The sequence below is a fragment of the Anolis sagrei genome, chromosome 9 (genome assembly GCF_037176765.1).
Source record: "Anolis sagrei isolate rAnoSag1 chromosome 9, rAnoSag1.mat, whole genome shotgun sequence".
In the NCBI taxonomy this organism is placed as follows: domain Eukaryota; kingdom Metazoa; phylum Chordata; class Lepidosauria; order Squamata; family Dactyloidae; genus Anolis; species Anolis sagrei.
Window position 1 is genome coordinate 29515829 of NC_090029.1, and position 19532 is coordinate 29535360.

General features: G+C 39.7%; 1 protein-coding gene across 4 annotated transcripts in view; it reads left to right on the plus strand.

The window, feature by feature from the left end:
• Nucleotides 1-19532, plus strand: part of DMXL2 (Dmx like 2) — a 125481-nt gene that overhangs the window by 71111 nt on the left and 34838 nt on the right. For 2 of the 4 annotated variants that reach the window (XM_060755281.2, XM_060755283.2), the window contains exons 24-32: nucleotides 2006-3090; nucleotides 4806-4997; nucleotides 5398-5474; nucleotides 5921-6051; nucleotides 7422-7670; nucleotides 11479-11520; nucleotides 14936-15117; nucleotides 16662-16792; nucleotides 18596-18681. In XM_060755281.2, the coding sequence (XP_060611264.2) occupies nucleotides 2006-3090; nucleotides 4806-4997; nucleotides 5398-5474; nucleotides 5921-6051; nucleotides 7422-7670; nucleotides 11479-11520; nucleotides 14936-15117; nucleotides 16662-16792; nucleotides 18596-18681 (2175 nt within the window). The remainder of the gene's footprint in view (nucleotides 1-2005; nucleotides 3091-4805; nucleotides 4998-5397; nucleotides 5475-5920; nucleotides 6052-7421; nucleotides 7671-11478; nucleotides 11521-14935; nucleotides 15118-16661; nucleotides 16793-18595; nucleotides 18682-19532) is intronic. The other 2 variants (XM_060755282.2, XM_060755284.2) reach the window with 1 other exon arrangement.

Here is a 19532-nt window from a genome sequence, read left to right on the forward strand (position 1 = left end):
CCCCAGTGCTTCCTCTTCATCCTGGAAAACAAGTGATGAGTGGAGTGCCATCAGGGTTCCCTCCTGGGCCCAGGCCTGTGCAGGATCTTTATGAATGACTTATTTATTTATTTATTTGCAACATTTATATGCCGCCCTTCTCACCCCAAAGGGGACTCAGAGCGGCTTACAAGGTATATATACATACAATATATTATTAGCATAGTACAATATCAGTTTTAAGTATTGCTATATTGTACTATATCAATTATACTGTAATATTAGTAATATTACATGTAATATAAATATATAATTATAATATATTATTATTATTTCTATTGTATTGTATTACATTATAATATTATAAATATTATATGTATAAATATTATATGTATAATTATAAATATTATATTATATGTATATACAATATATTATATTATACATTATATTATATTATTAGAAAAGCACTTAGATGAAGGGTTAAAAAGCACGATCATCAAGTTTGCAGATGGAACCAAATTAGAAGGGAGAGACAATATGCCAAAAAACAGGAGCAGAATTCTAAACGATCTTGACAGATTCAAGCATTTGTTCTCAACCTGGGGTCGGGACCTCTGCAGGGGTCACGAGGGGGTGTCACAGAGGTCACCAAAGATCATCTGAAAACATTCTACAGCGTTAAAAGCAAATGAGATTTTGGCCTGCATCAATAGGAGCCTAGCATCTAGATCCAGGGACGTCATGCTATCCCTGTATTCTGCTTTGGTCAGACCACACCTGGAATCACGTTGTGTCCAATTCTGGGCACCTCAATTGGAGGGAGATGTTGACAAGCTGGGAATGTGTCCAGAGCAGGGCAATTAAAATGATCAAGGATCTGGAGAACATGCTCTGTGAGGAGAAGCTTAAAGAGCTGGGCATGTTTAGCCTGAAGAAGAAAAGGTTGAGAGGAGACATGATGAGGGCCATGTATAAATATGTGAGGGGAAGTCATAGAGAGGAGGGAGCAAGCTTGTTTTCTTCTGCCCTGGAGACTAGGATGCAAAACAATGGCTTCAAACTATAGGAAAGGAGATTCCACCTAAACATGAGGAAGAACTTCCTGACATTGATAGCTGTTCAGCGATGGAACTCTCTGCCCTCAAGTGTGGTGGAAGCTCCTTCTTTGGAGGCTTTTAAACAGAGGCTGGATGGCCATTTGTCAGGGGTGCTTTGAATGAGATTTTCCTGCTTGTTGGCAGATCTTGGAAAGGATAGGTGCTTTTTTTGTAATTATCTTTATCCATTGCTTTATGGTTTGAAATAATCCTTAGGTGATTTACAAAAAATATATAATCAGCACTATGTTTTTAAAAAATATAATGAGATGGGTCCAGGTAGAGATAAGAATCTTCACATCTCTGTGACTATACTCATTTTCTTTCTCTTTGTTTCTCAGTTATACTTTTGATGTTCTCTTCATTATCATCTATACTAATAAAATGTAATGTTAATTTGTTAATTTGGTTAATCCCAAAACCACTGGAAGAATTGACACCAAATTTGGACATAATACACCTATCAGGCCAACGAGTGACCACCTATATAAATAAAAATGTAATATTAGTTTGTGGGATTAACATAACCCAAAAAACCACAGGACGAATTGACACCAAATTTGGACACAATACACCTATCAGGCCAACGAGTGACCATCACTCATAAAAACACTGAAAAGCACAGCAGAAGAGATTTCAAAAGCCAAAAAATAAATGCATGTACAAAACCTCACATATATACGTAAACACATATATACACATATACACAAATATATACACACATATACACAGACTGGGCCACAGTGAGTCGTGGCAGGGGACAGCTAGTATTTTGTAAAATAACAAGCTCCACGTTGCTTACTTGTATCTGTATTTTCTTACGTCTATTTAAAGTCTTGCTCTTCAACCCCAAAGAGGTCTCCAAACAATTAAATTCACCATTTTGATGTTTCTGTGTGTCTTACTGCACCTGTTTCTGCTTTCCCCAGTCATTGTGAAATCCTGCAATCCTGTGGTGTTCAGTTTCTACAACTACCTTCGCACCCACCCCTTGCTCATCCGAAGGAACTTTTGCATACCCGATGGCACTTTAGCCACCTTAGGGCTGCAGACAGAGAAAAGCTTTGTGGACCAAATCAATCTCATTGAAAGAAAGCTCTTTTTCACTACTGCAAATGCCCATTTTAAAGTGGGGTGCCCCGTGTTAGCTCTTGAGGTTCTGTCCAAACTTCCCAAGATAAGCAGCACGTCCAATATTTTTATCAAGAAAGAGGAAGGAAGTCCAAGTCCCACTATGCAAAATGGCGTGAAATTGGAGCCAAAGACATTAGGTGAAGCCAAAGACCTCGACTGGTCACAGCCCATGACAACTACATCGGATTTGCTAAGTCACACTGATTCCTCATCTCTGGTTGACTGGAGTAAGCCAGCTATAACATTTGAAGATGAGCCCCTTAAACTTGACTGGGAGGATGAGAAAAGTGGTTCACAGGAGGATGAAGAGGAAGATGGGTTGCAAATGAAGGCTTCAAAGTTGGAACCAGACACCAAAAAACAGGATGAAAAGAGCCCCGACACCAGTCACAGCGAGGAAGCAGAGGCGGATGAAAGTGAAGTTGATGTGATTGCCGAACAACTGAAATTCAGAGCATGTCTGAAAATCCTCATGACAGAACTGAGAACTTTGGCTACTGGTTACGAAGTCGATGGTGGGAAACTCCGCTTTGAACTTTACAACTGGCTGGAGAAAGAAATTGCCGCTTTGCACGAAATATGCAACCACGAAGCACGTGGCAAAGACTATTATAGAGCAGGTGCCAAAATAAACGGAGACTTACTTGATCACGAAGAAGTGGTGGAAAAGTCGGATGTTGGCTCCTACGAGCGGCATCAGATTGAACGGCGCAGGTTGCAAGCGAAGCGAGAACATGCTGAGCGACGGAAGTGGTGGCTGCAGAAGAACCAAGCCTTGCTGAGGGTTTTCCTGAGCTATTGTAGCCTCCATGGAGCTCAGGGTGGTGGCCTTGCCTCTGTGAGGATGGAGCTGAAGTTCTTGCTGCAAGAATCACAGCAAGTAAGTTTTCCTTACAGTGTCTTTTACTATAGTTCATTCTTTATGGTAGAATTAATAGCAAAGATGATTTAAAGTCAGAGCTTCACCTAAACTCCCTTGTTGTGCCAACGCCACTGGCTGCCAGTTTGCTGCCAGGCACAATTCAAAGTGCTGGCTTTAACGTATAAAGCCCTAAACGGTTCTGGCCCAGCTTACATGTCTGAACGCATCTCCCCTTATGAACCATCTAGGACCTTAAGATCATCTGGGGAGGCCCTGCTCTCGTTACCGCCTTTTTCACAAGTATGTTTGGCGGAGACGAGAGACAGGGCCTTCTCTGTGGTGGCCCCTTGGCTGATCGGCCACCTCCCTTCTAACATTCTGGAAAAAAGTCAAGATGTGGCTTTTTGAACTAGCGTTTACAAATTCAAAGTAACTGACACAGCAAAATGGGACGACTAGACAATGAGTCTGGACAATGTTTTTAAAGAGGAGACACTATGAATTTATATTTTATTGATTTGTTTAGTTTTATATGTTATGTTTTTAATTGCATTTATGACATTGTAAGCATTGAATTCTGCCCTATCGACTGAGGGCAGTTGCCTATGGACTGAGAAAGGTGGTATACAAATGCAGTAAATAAATAAATAATAAATAAATAAACACTGCAACCAGGCTGTTCTTCTGTTTCCGCCATCTGCTTCTCTGGCCCTGGAATTCAACAAAAAAGCTCCTGTTTTGTAGCTGATTTCCTATGAAGCGGGTGAGGCAGTAGTCCTTTGTGATATTATTTTTTTTTCTCCAGAGAAGGCAATGATGTACAGTATCATATGCTGCTGACAGGTCTATAAAAACAGCTCCTGTAATCCTCTTACCTCAGTAAATAGACTTAATTCACTTTTTGTATTTTGTGTTTCTTATGTTGATGTAAGTTACTCTTTCAACAAATTTGTGAATAATGATGCTACGGAAGGCTGGTATACCACCTCCAGGAGCAGAGAAAGTATCTCTCTCAAATTCATTTGCTAAGAAATATGAGCAAGAGGGTCCTATTGGCCTTATGTCATGGAATTATAGATCTAAAGAGGCCACATGGGTCATCCAGCCCAACCACTTGCATGCAGGAATCTGTTGCTTATTGGATTCCCATAGATTGCCCACTGTACAAATAGCATGCTGGACTAGATATAAATTTGAATTTGATCCAGCAGGTCTTTATGATCTTATATTTCAACTTTTTCATGATCTTGTTTCAACATGTAAGTTAGGAGTGCCTGGTGGCGCAGTGGGTTAAATCCCTGTGCCGGTAGGACTGAAGACCAACAGTTCATAGGTTTGAATCCAGGGAGAGCGTGGATGAGCTCCCTCTATTGGCTCCAGCTCCTCATGCGGGGACATGAGAGAAGCCTCCCACAAGAATGGTAAAGCATCAAAACATCCGTGCATCCCCTGGACAATGGCCTTGCAGATGGCCAATTCTCTCACACCAGAAGCGACTTGCATTTTCTCAAGTCACTCCTGACATGACAAAAAAAAATGTAAGTTTAGAAAAGTATGCATAGGTTAGTAAGGTATGTTTTTGTCAGAAGTTAGGGTGCCCAAATTTCAGATATGTTTCAAACTTCAAGAAAAACATGAAAAGATTAGACTTGATGAAGTTTGGATATTCTGAATTCAAACTATAACATGATTGTTATTCTGCTATTTTGTTGGCTATGTTTTTGTTCCCACAGGAAACTACAGTCAAGCAGCTTCAGTCGCCGCTTCCTTTGCCCACAACTCTGCCCTTGCTCTCTGCAAGCATCGCTTCCACCAAAACAGTTATAGCCAATCCTGTGTTGTATTTAAACAACCACATTCATGATATCCTTCATACTATTGTACAGATGAAGGCACCGCCACATCCCAATGTTGAAGATGTAAAGGTAAGATGAGGAAAGAGGGCAACACGTTTTATGTGCACAGTTCATATGGGTTTTGCAAGAACTGTATGTGTGTAGGCAAAGCCTTGTAGAGAAGTATTCCCCAATCTCAAGCACTTTAGATCTATTGACTTCAATTCCCACCATACTCATGCTGGAGGTTTTCTTTACTTCCATTGTGATAGTTGTCCCAAAAATACCTTCTCTGAAGTTCGCTCAAACCCACATCCAGGTTCAGCCAAGCCCAGGAGCACATCTAGAGGGAATGCATCCCCATCCAGCACAGGGTCAATCCCTATTCCCTGGTCTACCTTTTGACTGAGAAATACAGTACAACCCTACTTTGCAGAGCTGTATGTTTATGGCACCATAAAATAGTTGTTTATTTGTTTGTTTCCATTAGGTACATACTCTCTATTCATTAGCTGCTTCCCTCTCTGCATCAATTTACCAGGCATTGTGTGACAGCCACAGCTACAGGTAATTCATTCATCTATTAGTATTTAAGAGCTATTATCCACTGGGATTTAGGGCATGCTCCTCTGAGCAGATATGCAAGTGCAGATTTAAAGACACTTCAGAAGGGAGTAACCTTGTTGAAAAGTAACTAGGCTGAGGTGTTTCTAGGTTGCAAAAGTTATATCAGCTATATTATGACAAGAAGCTAGGGGACTGCCTGTACACTTAATTAAATAGCTGATACAGACTCCTTGCTATTGTTTCTAAATGCAGCAAAAGTTAATAGCTTCTGCATTTGTAAATACTGTTGATTTTGCAGTACTAACCTCACTCTATGTGTTTGTCATCCAAGTATATAATAAGCTTCTGGTCCAAATGTAAAAGGCATTGAAAGTAATTAGTGACTTTTTTTTTATACACAATTCTGCCATCGCACATTAAGAAAAAAATTAAACTTTGTTTTTAAGCACCCCAACAGAAACAAATCAGTTTACAGGAATGGTTTACCAAGGATTATTACTGAGTGACCGCCGAAGACTCAGGACTGAAAGCATTGAAGAACATGCCACACCAAATTCATTGCCTGCCCAGTGGCCTGGTAGGAAATATTACATACATTACCCATTGTCTTTCTAATGTTTGTAGTGATGCATAGGCTAAGTTCATGTCGATCATATTGCAATAGCAGAGAATCCACATGTAGTCTCAGTTGATTTCTCCAGTCCTGGTTTTGAGCCAGTTAAATTCATGTTCAGGCAGTTAAGATGTTCATTTCCTCTCAAAATGTGATGGTTTTTAGTGTTTAGCTCAGTTATATCCTACATATATGAAAACTGGTGTGATATACATTGTTGAGAGCCCTTCACATATGTTAGGACTTGTGACTCACATAATACCTCATGTAATTGTGTCAATGCGCACTAAAATGGATCAGAGCTACAATCAGTAACATTTGGAGAGGGTGACTTGAGAAACTTCAAGTCGCTTCTGGTGTGTAAGAGTTGGCCATCTGCAGGAATGTTACCCAGGAGATGCCCAGATGAGTTATCATCTTGTGGGAGGTTTCTCTCATGTCCCCGCATGAGAAGCTGGAGCTGACAGATGGGAGCTCACCCCACTCCCCGGATTCAAACTGCCAAACTTTCGGTCAGCAGTCCTGCCAGCACAAGGGTTTAATCCATTGCGCCACCAGGGGCTTTATTGCCCAGACTGATGAAGATGATGAGGAGGAGGAGGATGATGATGATGATGATTATTATTATTATTATTACTAATCTGTATCATCTCCGCATTTGTATGCTTGTCCACTATGCCCTGCCATCAAGGTTACTAAGATCTTCTGGAGGGGCCCTGCTCTCGGTCTCACCACCTTTGCAATCGCGTCTGGTGAGAATGAGGGACAGGGCCTTCTCGGTGGTGGCCCCTCGGCTTTGGAATTCCCTCCCACCAGAGATTAGATCTGCTCCTTCCCTCCTGACCTTTAGAAAGCTAATAAAAACCTGGCTTTGGAATATGGCATTCAATGATTGAGTCAATAACCCTTGTCCACACGGAAGGATTGCGATGAATTGTGACTGTATTTGATGACTTGGCTTGTGTAATGTGATGATGTATTTTATTGTATTTTATATTTTAATGTATAATGATGATGTACTGTGCTGTTTTTATATTACTGTATATGAACACATGCTGTGAACCGGCCTGAGTCCCTCCTTGGAGGTGAGAAGAACGGTATATAAAACTTCTAAATAAATAATAAATAAATAATAAAGAGGAAGAATTGTTGGAGGCTACAGACAATGCCGTTGCTGTTGCCCATTTTTGGTCAAAAGATATTTTGCCGCCTGCGCTCCTTCTATTTTTATCAGTTCTATACTAATTTATGCAATACTTTTGATACAAAATAAATAAAGAAATCACCTTCTGTTGTTCATTATCTCTTCTTTTCTTTGCTTTTGTTTTATACAGGTGTGAGCTCACTTATAAACCTATTAAGTACAGCCCAAGATGAGGACCAACCAAAGCTCAACATCTTGCTGTGTGAAGCAGTCGTAGCTGTCTACCTAAGTCTTTTGATCCACGCCCTCGCTACTAACGCTTCGAATGAATTATTCCGATTAGCTGCTCATCCTTTGAACAACCGAATGTGGGCTGCTGTCTTTGGAGGAGGAGTGAAGCTTGTGATCAAACCAAGACGGCAGTCAGAAAACATTCCAGGTAATCATAGCATCTTCTAAGAAACTAGAACCAAGGGGGGAAATGCACAGGGCAGATACTTTGCACAGAATTTCCCACAAAAAGAATATTAAGTAACAGAATGAGCAGCAGACTTAAAAAAAAAAGTTTTTTCGAATTCGGAACTATGGTGCTCAGGCTTGTCATGCATTATAAGGGCCCACTAAAATAAACAAAGAGCATGCCATTTTGTGAAAACTTTATTTTTGAGAAGGTAAAGTCTTAAACAGAGATTTGATGGGTGTCGGATGGGAGTGCTTTGATTGCATATTCCAGCATGGCAGAATGATGGTCCTTACAGTCACTTCCAGATCTAGGATTATATAATGATTATTTTTTTCATGTCAGGAGCAACCTATGAAACTGCAAGTCTCTTCTAGTGTGAGAGAATTGGCCGTCTGCAAGGACGTTGCCCAGGGGACGCCCGGATGATTAGATGTTTTATCATCCTTAGGGGAGGCTTCTCTCATGTCCCCGCATGAGGAGCTGGAGCTGATAGAGGGAGCTCAGCCGTCTCTCCCCGGATTTGAACCTGCGACCTGTCGGTCTTCAGTCCTGCCGGCATAGGGGTTTAACCCACTGCGCCACCGAGGGCTCCTCTATATATAATGATTGGCTTCCAGTTATTTTTATTTTTATTTATCGTGTCAGTATCAACCAGACAATTGTATTACATTTTTAACAAAATTTTAACAAACAGACAAAACAGAATTTGCAAGCTTGGTAGTTGATTAAATGTCTTTTGACCAGTATCTGGCCACTTGGAGTGCCTCTGGTGTTGCTGCAAGAAGGTCCTCCCTTGTGCATGTGCTGGGCTCAGGTTGCATTGCAGCAGGTGGTCAGTGGTTTGTTCTTCTCCACACTCGCATGTTGTGAATTCCACTTTGTAGCCCCATTTCTTGAGGTTGGCTCTGCATCTCGTGGTGCCAGAGTGCAGTCTGGCTTCCAGTTGACCTAATGTAACACAACTATATAAATAAAAATGTAATGTTTGTTGTGGGATTAACATAACTAAAAAACCACTGGGCGAATTGAGACCAAATTTGGACACAATACACCTATCAGGCCAACCAGTGACCATCACTCATAAAAACACTGAAAAACACAGCAGAAGAGACTTAAAAAGCAAAAAAAAAATTAAAATTAATAATATTATTAAAATAATAATAATAATAATAATAATAATTAGAAATCCAGCACTGCAAAGCTAGGCTACTGTTCCTGAGCATGTGCTGTGGGTCATAGAAATATAATAATAATAATAATAATAATAATAATATAAAATAATAATAATAGAATAATAATAAAATCTATATAAATAAAAATGTAATATTAGTTTGTGGGAGTAACATAACTCACAAACCACTGGACGAATTGACACCAAATTTGGACACAGTACACCTCTCAGGCCAATAAGTGACCATCACTCATAAAAACACTGAAAAACAAAGCAGAAGAGACTTAAAAAGCCAAAAAACAAAAAATACATTACAACGCATGCACAAAACAACATATATACACAAACACACATAAATACACATACACACACAAAAAACCACATATACACAGACCAGGCTACAGCAATGTGTGGCAGGAGATAGCTAGTAATAAATAACACTGCGCCCCCAGTAGTGCAGTGGGTTTAACCACTGGGTTGCTGAGTTTGTTGACCGAAAGGTCGCAGGTTTGAATCTGAGGAGTAGGGTGAGCTCCAGCTGTCAGCCCAGCTTCTGCCAACCCGGTAGTGCAGTGGGTTTAACCACTGGGTTACTGAGTTTGTTGACTGAAAGGTCGCAGGTTTGAATCTGAGGAGTGGGGTGAGCTCCAGCTGTCAGCCCAGCTTCTGCCAACCTAGCAGTTCAAAAGCATGCAAATGTGAGTAGATTAATAGGTACTGCTCCGGCGGGAAGATAAAAGTGCTCCATGCAGTCATGCCGGCCAAATGACCTTGGAGGCATCTACGGACAACACCGGCTCTTTGGCTTAGAAATGGAGATGAGCACCAACCCCCAGAGTCGGACACAACTGGACTTAATGTCAGGGGAAAACCATTACCTTACCTTTTACTTTTTAACACATCATAATCCAGATAATTTAAAATAATTAATGTAAATATGTTTCAAAGGGCTGTGTGAAATCTATAAACATGTAGGGCAGGCGTATCATTTGGTTTTGTGTGGGGGTTTTGTCTTGAAAAGGATCAATTGATGTCCAAGTGACTGTAAGGGAAGGCTTAAACCTCTCTGGAGAAATCTCAGATCCAGCCACTTGGGTTTTTATGGTCTCTCTTTGCATTATGTTGTCTCCAATAGAAGCAGGATGAATCGTGTGGAGCAATAAACAAAGATGCGACGTTGCTTCCCTTACAAGTCAAGACAGAATTATTTCCTTTTTTTGGTGTAAAGCTTTTGCAGGAGTTGACAGAAACATCTCTGTGTTATATACCGTCATTTTCTTAATGTGTGCAATTCAGCCTATTTATTGCTGCAGAAGCTAAACTCTCACGGCCAGTAAAATAATTGTTTTCCTAATCTGTTCAATTCAGATGAACCGCAGTGCTTAACAACCAACGCAGAAATTGTAGCACCCTTAGAAAATCCACAGTCATCACACCACATTATTTTATCAAATAGCAATGAAATTGCTGCTGGCGATGATACAAAGCATCGAGGGCAGAGGGATGGTGAGGCACATGTGTGCTGATTGCTGTGCCTTTTCTTTTCCATTAGAATGATGTTCAACAGAGAAATATGTAGCATGGATTGCTTCCCTTTTTATGAGACTATTCTGTTTCTTCCTTTGCCCTTTCTTTGTGATTTTTTTTTAAAAAATGAATGAGTTGTAATAGAGGCAATTTCCAGATTGAGATGTTGGGTTTGTTAAAAATAATCATGGAAGGGAAGGTAAATAGATGAACAGAATTTTTGAAAAAGTAACGTTTCTTTCCTCAAATAACATGCCCAACTATCCATTCAATTCAGTATCAATCCAAGGCAAATCAAAGCTTTCCACACCAAACAGTTCCTGAGTAGTTAGCAAGTCCCTGAGAGTGACAAAACTTTACATCTCAGTGGAATTACTCAATAGAGTTACAAGCTGGATAGACACAGGTAGCGCCATGGATGAAGCTTATCTGGATTTCAGTAAGGCCTTCAACAAGGTCCCCTATGACCTTTTGGCAAACTAGTCAGATTTGGGCTAGGCAAAACTACATTTAGGTGGTTCTGTAATTGGTTAAGTGAACAAACCCAGAGCAGGGCAAAACAAACCCTCAATCTGTCTCCTCTCAGCCTTCTCTTCTTCAGGCTAAACATGCCCAGCTCTTTAAGCCGTTCCTCATAGGGCTTGTTCTCCAGACCCTTGATCATTTTAGTTGCCCTCCTCTGGACACATTCCAGCTTGTCAACATCATACTAAACCGCAGACACAGTGTGATTTTTGAATACTAGTTGTGTTTCTATTAATAATCGTAATAACAATAATTATATAATAAATATAATAATTATTATTATATAAATGTTAAATAATAATAATAATAATAATAATAATAATAATAATAAAGTAAAATATTAAATATATTTGACCCAAGTATAAGCCGAAATGGCTGAAAGCCTCGGCTTATACCCGAGTGAATATGGTAATAGTTGTGTCATAAGAAGACAGCATATTTAATACATAAGGGAGAGGAGCATCCAGCTTTCTTTAAACTATATTCTCAAAATAGGTTTCAAAATTCAACTTCTGCCATGTCTTTTGCCCTTCTAATGAAGATTGCTTTCTTTTAATCTAGTAGCTGATCCTGTTTCTGGTGATACAAAGGACATTAATGAAGGTCTGTAAAGGTGTGCACTGTAGCCAGAAGCTGCTAGTGTGTAGGAGTGGGAAGTCAATCAGTTTGGCCAATCAGCTGATACTGTTAGTTCACCGTGGTCAAGTATTGTCAGATATTCTGTGAGACTAAGGGCATTTTGGACTACAACATTGTTTATTTAATATCCCTCCTTTCTTCTCAATGACTTAGAGGCTGACTTTCATATTTATAGTTGCTCTGCTTATTTTTTTTTTTCCTAATCCAAATGGGTCAGCAAAGCTGTTCACTTTAAATTTTAGTAACCTGGAGATACTAGTATTCAAAAAAATTAAAAAGAGGAGGAAAAGTATATAGTATCAATACAACAAACTATGTTTCTTTCTTTCCTCTTGTGATTAGAGTCAATCTAGAGTTTTATTTATTTTAGATATTTACATTTATGCCTTCTCACTGCACAGGGAACTCAGAGCGGCATACAAGATATATATACATACAATATATTATGCTATTAGCATAGTACAATATCAATATTAAATATTACTATATTGTACTATAACATTATATTGTAATATTATTAGTAATATTACATGTAATATAAATATATAATTATGATATCATATTATTAGTGGTAGTATTATATTGCATTACATTATAATATTATAAATATTATCTGTATATACAATATATTATATTATATTACAAGCATAGCACAGTTTGCTGAACAATGAAAGTCTCCTTGCTACCCCTTTCTGACTCTAAACTGATACTTTTAAAAATATTTGACAATATTTGAGCAACGTTACAGAGGTTTGTCTGTTTCAAATCCAGCCTTGCTTGTCTTGGAGAGAAGACCTGTACTTTATATTTGAGCACTTTTCTTATAAAGTAAGTGTAATCTTCAGGCCCCCTGGTGACGCAGCAGATTAAACCGCTGAGCAGCTGAGCTTGCTGAATCAGCAATTCAAATCTGGGGGGGTGGGGTGAGCTCCTGCTGTCAGCCCCAGCTTCTGCCAACCTATTTATTTATTTATTATATTTGTATACCGCCCTTCTTGGCCCTCAGGTGACTCAGGGCGGTTGACAGAGTCAATGATTCGATGCCCAAGAACATCATAAAACAGTTAAAACATTAATACATAGTATAAAACCAAACAAAAATAATGAAAACATAAGCCATTTGCATCTCCTAATTAAAAACATTATCCATCTCGTCGTCCAGTCATTCTATTTCATCCAGTCGTCCTAGCAGTTCAAAAGCACGCAAGTAGATCAATAGGCAGCACTTCTGCGGGAAGGTAACATGCTGGCCACATGACCTTGAAGGTGTCTATGGACAACGCTGGCTCTTCGACTTAGAAATGGAGATGAGCACCACCCCTCAGAGTTGGACCCAACTAGACTTAATGTCAGGAGAAACCTTTACCTTTAATCTTCAGGGCTGTCTAGCCAAAGAAAAGCGGGGAAATCCAACTTTGTATATGCATTCTTTACATTTTCCATTACTGAAGCACCATCATAATGTGATGTGCACTTTGAAAAGGCTACATTATAAACAAGTGTATTTCTACTACTTTATTTATTTATTTATTTATTTATTTACAACAGTTATATGCCGCCCTTCCCACCCCAAAGGGGACTCAGTGCGGCTTACAAGATATACAGGGTTAGTCAAAATGAATAGGCCAATAAGATATACAATTAATTTTCTTATTGGCCTATTCATTTTGACTAACCCTGTATTTTTTATTTATTTCCTATATTTATACCCCGCCCTTCTCTTGTTAGGGCGGCCTAACAAAAGCATCATAAAAACAACCACAGTACAATCAAAATATTAAACATTAAAACAACAATTAAAACAATTAATTAAGACACGTCCATTAAAATCCAGTCCGGGTCAATTCATTGCCATAAGTTGTGTGATCTTCTTCCACTTGCTGCTCATTGATCAAGCACTTGGTCCCATAAACAGGTCTTGATTTTCCTTCTGAAAGACAAGAGGGAGGTGGCCAATCTGATATATCTAGGGCATTCCATAAGCAGGGGGCCACTGCTGAGAAGGCCCTGTCTCTCATCCCCATCAACCGTGTTTGTGATAGTGGTGGGATCGAGAGCAGGGCCTCTCCTGAAGATCTTAAACTTAGTAATGGTTCTTGGCAGGAGATACGTTCGGACAGGTAGTTTGGGCCAGAACCGTTTAGGGCTTTAAAGGTTAAAACCAGCACTTTGAATTGTGCTCGGAAGCTGATCGGTAGCCAGTGGAGTTGGCGTAACAAAGGAGTTTTATGTTCCCTGTACGTTGCTCCGGTGAGCAACCTGGCTGCCGACCGTTGGATTAGTTGAAGCTTCCAGGCAGTCTTCAAAGGCAGCCCCACGTAGGGCACATTGCAGTAGTCTATTCGGGATGTCACAAGAGCATGGACCACCGTGGCCAAGTCAGACATCTCAAGGTACGGGCGCAGCTGGCGCACAAGCTTTAATTGTGCAAAAGCTCTCCCGACTACCGCCGAGACCTGGGCTTCCAGACTCAACAGTTAGTCCAGGATCATTCCCAAACTCCCAAATAATATTATATTATTAGCATAGTACAATATCAGTATCAAATATTACTATATTGTACTATACCATTATATTGTAGTATTATTAGTAATATTACATGTAATATAAATATATAATGATAATGATAATATATTATTATTATTTTAGTATTATATTGCATTATATTATAACATTATAAATATTATATGTATATATAATGTATTATATTACATTATATTATTAGAATAGCACAGGAGACAAGATGGAACTGTCCCCTGCCCCCCTCCCCTTCACACTGCCCCAGATACTATATGTCCTCTGACTGAGTTATAGCTTATAGCTGAGTTAAATTGCCTCCAGAACATGGCCATATAGCCCGGAAAAACCTACAACAACCCTGAGTTATAGCTTGATTTTTTATTTATTATTCGAACTTATATGCCGCCACTCCCCTGGGGCTCGGAGTGGCTTACAAGAACAGGCTAATATCTAACACAATTTAAAAACATTTTAAAACTATTTAAAAACAGCAGAGCCTAAAATAAATCTGTTTTTTGGCTATAACTTCCAGAATCCCATATGATTATTGGCTGGAGGATCACATAAGTTGCAAATTGTACAAGCTTTCCAATCATTGCCACTCTTAATGTTGTCACCAGGGAAGTAGCAGTCCTGTTTGAATAGGGTCTGTCTGAAGATTACAGTTATTTTTATGGTATGAATTTTAGATGTAGCAGCAAATAGTTTTAGCACGTCTTATTATTTTTTTCAATCTAACAGCTTTTATTATTCTCGCACTTAAAAAAAAAAAAAAAGATTGGAACTGGCACACAAGGTCCGGAGAGTCATCAAAGCATCAATGTGCAGCTGTAACTGTTTGAACTCTCTCTGCATTCAGCTCCTCCGGTTCCTTCCGAAGAAATGGATAAGCACCGTCGCAGATTCAACATGAGGATGTTGGTGCCCGGGAGACCAGTGAAAGACAGCGTCGTCCCTCCCCCTGTCCCCGCAGAAAGACCGTCGTACAAAGAAAAATTCATCCCCCCAGAACTCAGCATGTTAGACTACTTTGTCGCAAAGGTAGATTCTTCTGAGTATCATAAACTTGTCCATTTTGGTCATTAAAATAAGGGTAGGGAACGCATAGCACATCAGTGTTGCTAGACTATTTTTGCTAACTCTATAGCTTACAGTAGTCGGAATCGTAACACCATTTGGAAAGCCACAGACCCCTCCTTCCTTTCCAATATGGTTATGCGATGCTGTGAGTTTTCTGGGTTGTATGACCGTGTTCCAGAAGCATTCTCTCCTGACATTTCACCCACATCTATGGCAGGCATCCTCAGAGACTGTGAGGTCTGTTGGAAACTAGGCAAGTGAGATTTATATATCTGTGGAATGTCCAGGGTGGGAGAAAGAACTCTTGTCTGCTAGAGGCAAGTGTGAATGTTGCAATTGGCCACCTTGATTAGCATTGTATAGTCTTGCAGCTTCAAAGCCTAGCTTCTTTCCTGCCTGGGGGCATCATTTGTTGGGAGGTGGCCCTGATTGATTTAATATGTAGCCAGATTTTGTTCATTTCATGGTTTCCTCCAAATTTTCTCCAAAATGGACATCCCAGGGTTCCTTTCTCTTTCCAAATTTGTTTTAGCCTTGTGGACATTTCCATTTTGCCATGCAAGATTTGAGTCATAGTTGGATGTAGATCCCATGTCATCTTTCTCACATCTATAAACATAATAAAAGTGAAACTGTATGTGGGGGGGGGGGATTCATGGTATCCCCCTTTTCTGTTGAAATTGTCCACATGCTTGTGGATTTCAGTGGCTTCTCTTTGTAGTCTGATATGGTGGTTGTCAGGATGGTCCAGCATTTCTGTGTTCTCAAGTACTGTGCTGTGTCTAGGTTGGTTCATCAGGTGCTCAGCTATGGCTGACTTCTAAAGTTGAATTAAAGAGCAACACTAAAAAACAGGAAAATTCCTGACAAGAATCAATCAGGGCCAACTAACAACTCCCAACAAAGGATTTCCCCAGGCAGCAATCAGCGAAGCTACGAAGCTGCAAGACCATAAAATGCTAATTGTTGAGGCATCGAATTGTTGCCAATTTGTGAAGCGCTCCGAGTCATCTCTGGATTGAGAGGGGCGGTATATAAATATAGTAAATAAATAAATATTTAAATTAAGGTAGCCAACTGCAACATTCACATTTGCCTTAAACTGACAAGAGTTCTTTCTCCCACCCTGGACATTCCACAGGTATAAATTTCCCTTGCTTTGTTTCCAACCGACCTCTCAAACTCTGACGATGCCTGCCATAGATGTGGATGAAATGTCAGGAGAGAATGCTTCTGGAACATGGCCATACAGTCTGGAAAACTCACAGCAACACAGTATATGCATTGTTGTGTATATTATATGTAAAGATATACCACTTTTTAAAAAGACAAGGCTGGTTACAGTTTCTTCGTTAACTTGAAGTCAAGGGAGCGACTCCATCTCCTTCCAGTCAAAGATTCCTATGTTTTTTTGTTTTTGTTTTACTTGTGTGAAATACAATAACTTGTAAACATATGATATGGAAAAGCCTATTTTGATATCTCATTTTGTCCTCTCTTTACAGCCATTCCTTCCTTTTTCAGACAGTGGTGTGATATATGATTCTGATGAAAGCATCCATAGTGAAGATGAGGATGATGATGCTTTCCTTTCTGATACGCAGATCCTGGAACACAAGGATGCCAACTCTTACAGGTAGCACACGACAAAAGCAGAACTGCAATGATAGAGAGGCATTCTGTCGTTGCAGATTCTTTCCAATGAAGAGTCTCTTTGACTGTCCTTTTAATGTACTCTATACTTTTGCATCCCATTGTTTACCCATCTTGCAATTCGAAGCAACATTTGTAGGATATCCAAGTGTATACGTTCCAGTAAATGCAGTTTGTGAACCTCAGTAAAATGAGCTGGGAATTACATCATTGAACATAGTGAATCTTTGGGATGAATAACCTTAGGATCAGAAAGTAAATGTTCCACGAGGCTTATGGCGGAATATGATTATTTTGTAGGCCAGCGATCTGTTTTGGTCTCGCACCGTATCAAAAGGAGAAACCTGTGATGCTTGTAAGCTGGAGTACTGAGAGGGTTTGATAGCACTTTAAGTGCCAAGACCTGGGAGTTGCAGTTTTACAAGGTCTTTCGACTGTCTGCCAAAGAAAGATGTGCCTCACCAAACTACAACTCCCAATATTTGATAGCAATGAGTCATGACAATTAAAATGAGAATTAATATGTAGATGCATCCATTTTTGTAATTTGATTTTTCTTTTCATTACTGAGATGAATAAAAAATTAAATGACAAAGGCCTTGGCCTTTGTAAGCCGCATCGAGTCCTTCGGGAGATTTTGCGGGGTATAAATAAAGTTAATAATAATAATAATAATAATAATAATAATAATCAAGGGTCTGGAGAACAAGCCCAATGAGGAGTGGTTTAAAGAGCTGGGCATGTTTAGCCTGCAAAAGAGAAGGCTGAGAGGAGACATGATGAGGGCCAGGGATCAAGATGTGAGGGGAAGTCATAGGACTGAAGATTGACAGGTCGCAGGTTCGAATCCAGGGAGAGGCGGATGAGCTCCCTTTATCAGCTCCAGCTCCCCATGTGGGGGCATGAGAGAAGCCTCCCACAAAGATGACAAAACATCAAATCATCCGGGCGGCCCCTGGGCAACGTCCTTGCAGACGGCCAATTCTCTCACACCAGAAGCGACTTGCAGTTTCTCAGGTCGCTCCTGACACGATAAAAAAAAATAGGGAGGAAGGAGAAAACTTGTTTTCTGCTTTCCTGGTGAATAGGATGTGGAATAATGGATTCAAACTACAGGAAAGGAGATTCACTCCGAACATTAGGAAGAACTTTTTTTATGTTTGTATTGATTCTGTTGTGGCTTTACATTATATATTAATGTTTTTCATTATATTTATGGTATTGTGAGCATTGAATTGTTGCCTTGTAAACTGCCTTGAATCGCCTGTGGGCTGAGAAAGGTGGTATACAAATACAGTAAATAAAAATAAATAAAATAAAGTTCCTAACTGTGAGAGCTGTTCAGCAGTGGAACTCTCTGCTCCAGAGTATGGTGGAGGTTCCTTCTTTGGAGGCTTTTAAACAGAGGCTGGATGGCCATCTGTCGGGGCTGCTTTGAATGCGATTTTCCTGCTTCTTGGCAGAATGGGGTTAGACTGGATGGCCCATGAGGTCTCTTCCAACTCTAGGATTCTATGTTGTATATATGCATCTTTTAAACCCTTATTGCTTTGCTAATTTAGGATGCAACCCTATGAATTTCTTCTGCTAGTAAAGTACTAAATCAAAGGCACTTCCCTCTGACAAAACGCGTGTAGAAGTTGACTTTTGGTTAATAATTTGTCAATAATTTACTTCTGCCTAATTCAGCTTTAATAATTGTGGTTGGGGTCATTGGACTAAAAGAGAATTAATGTATAATTTTGCATTTGTTCTGCGCTCTATAAGACTTCTGTCTTTTCCACAGCTGGGCGCTTATCCATTTGGCGATGGTAAAACTTACTTTGCAAAATGTGAAGACCTTTTTCCCCATTGCTGGTTTAGAAATATCTGGTGAGTGGGCCTTCACTTTTTACAGCTTTCTGTATGAAGGGACAAACCCTGAGAATGAGCTGGATGATGTATTCCAGTGCTCAAAAACAAGTCTTACTTAATGAAATGGGGTTACTTAATGACCTCCTGATGTTTTGTATGCATCTATGGCAAGCATCCTCAGAGGTTGTGAGGTCAGACCTCACAACCTCTGAGGATGCTTGCCATAGATGCAGGCGAAACGCCAGGAGAGAATGCTTCTAGAACATAGCCATATAGCCCGAAAAAACCCACAACAACCCACTGAAATGGGGTTGATAAAAATATATTTTAGCATACCACCTTTTTTACATAAATGGCACCCAAAGCTCCTGATTTAATTGTAACAGAATTAATTCAGTTGCAAAACAAAAACACCAAACATCAAGAAGAGAAATTGGCACAGTATTGAGCTGACAGGTATCTCCGAATGCAACATTTATGGAGTTAGTGTTGGATAGTTAAAACCTGAATGCTAAACCAAAACTAGAATCATGTAGAAAACTGAAACAAAACAATATGCATAAGTTAATTACCAAAGCCTAAGTAAGCAGGTTCATTTTTCCCAGGTCTTTAAATAAGATAAAAAAGGAATTAACCCGGTCTTTCATAGGATGAAACCCTCAAATTTTGTCTGCAATGCTAGTAAAAACCTTTTATTCTGCAGACAAAAGGCCTCTCAGTAAACAGTAGCCTTGTGCATTTGTATAGAATCACTATCCATTTCTGTTTGTTTTATTCGTAAGGCCCCACTTTTGTTTTTGAGCACCTCTCCCAAAAATGGGCACCTTTCTAAGTGAGCTTTTTCATCCCAGGTCCAAAAAAAAATAAAT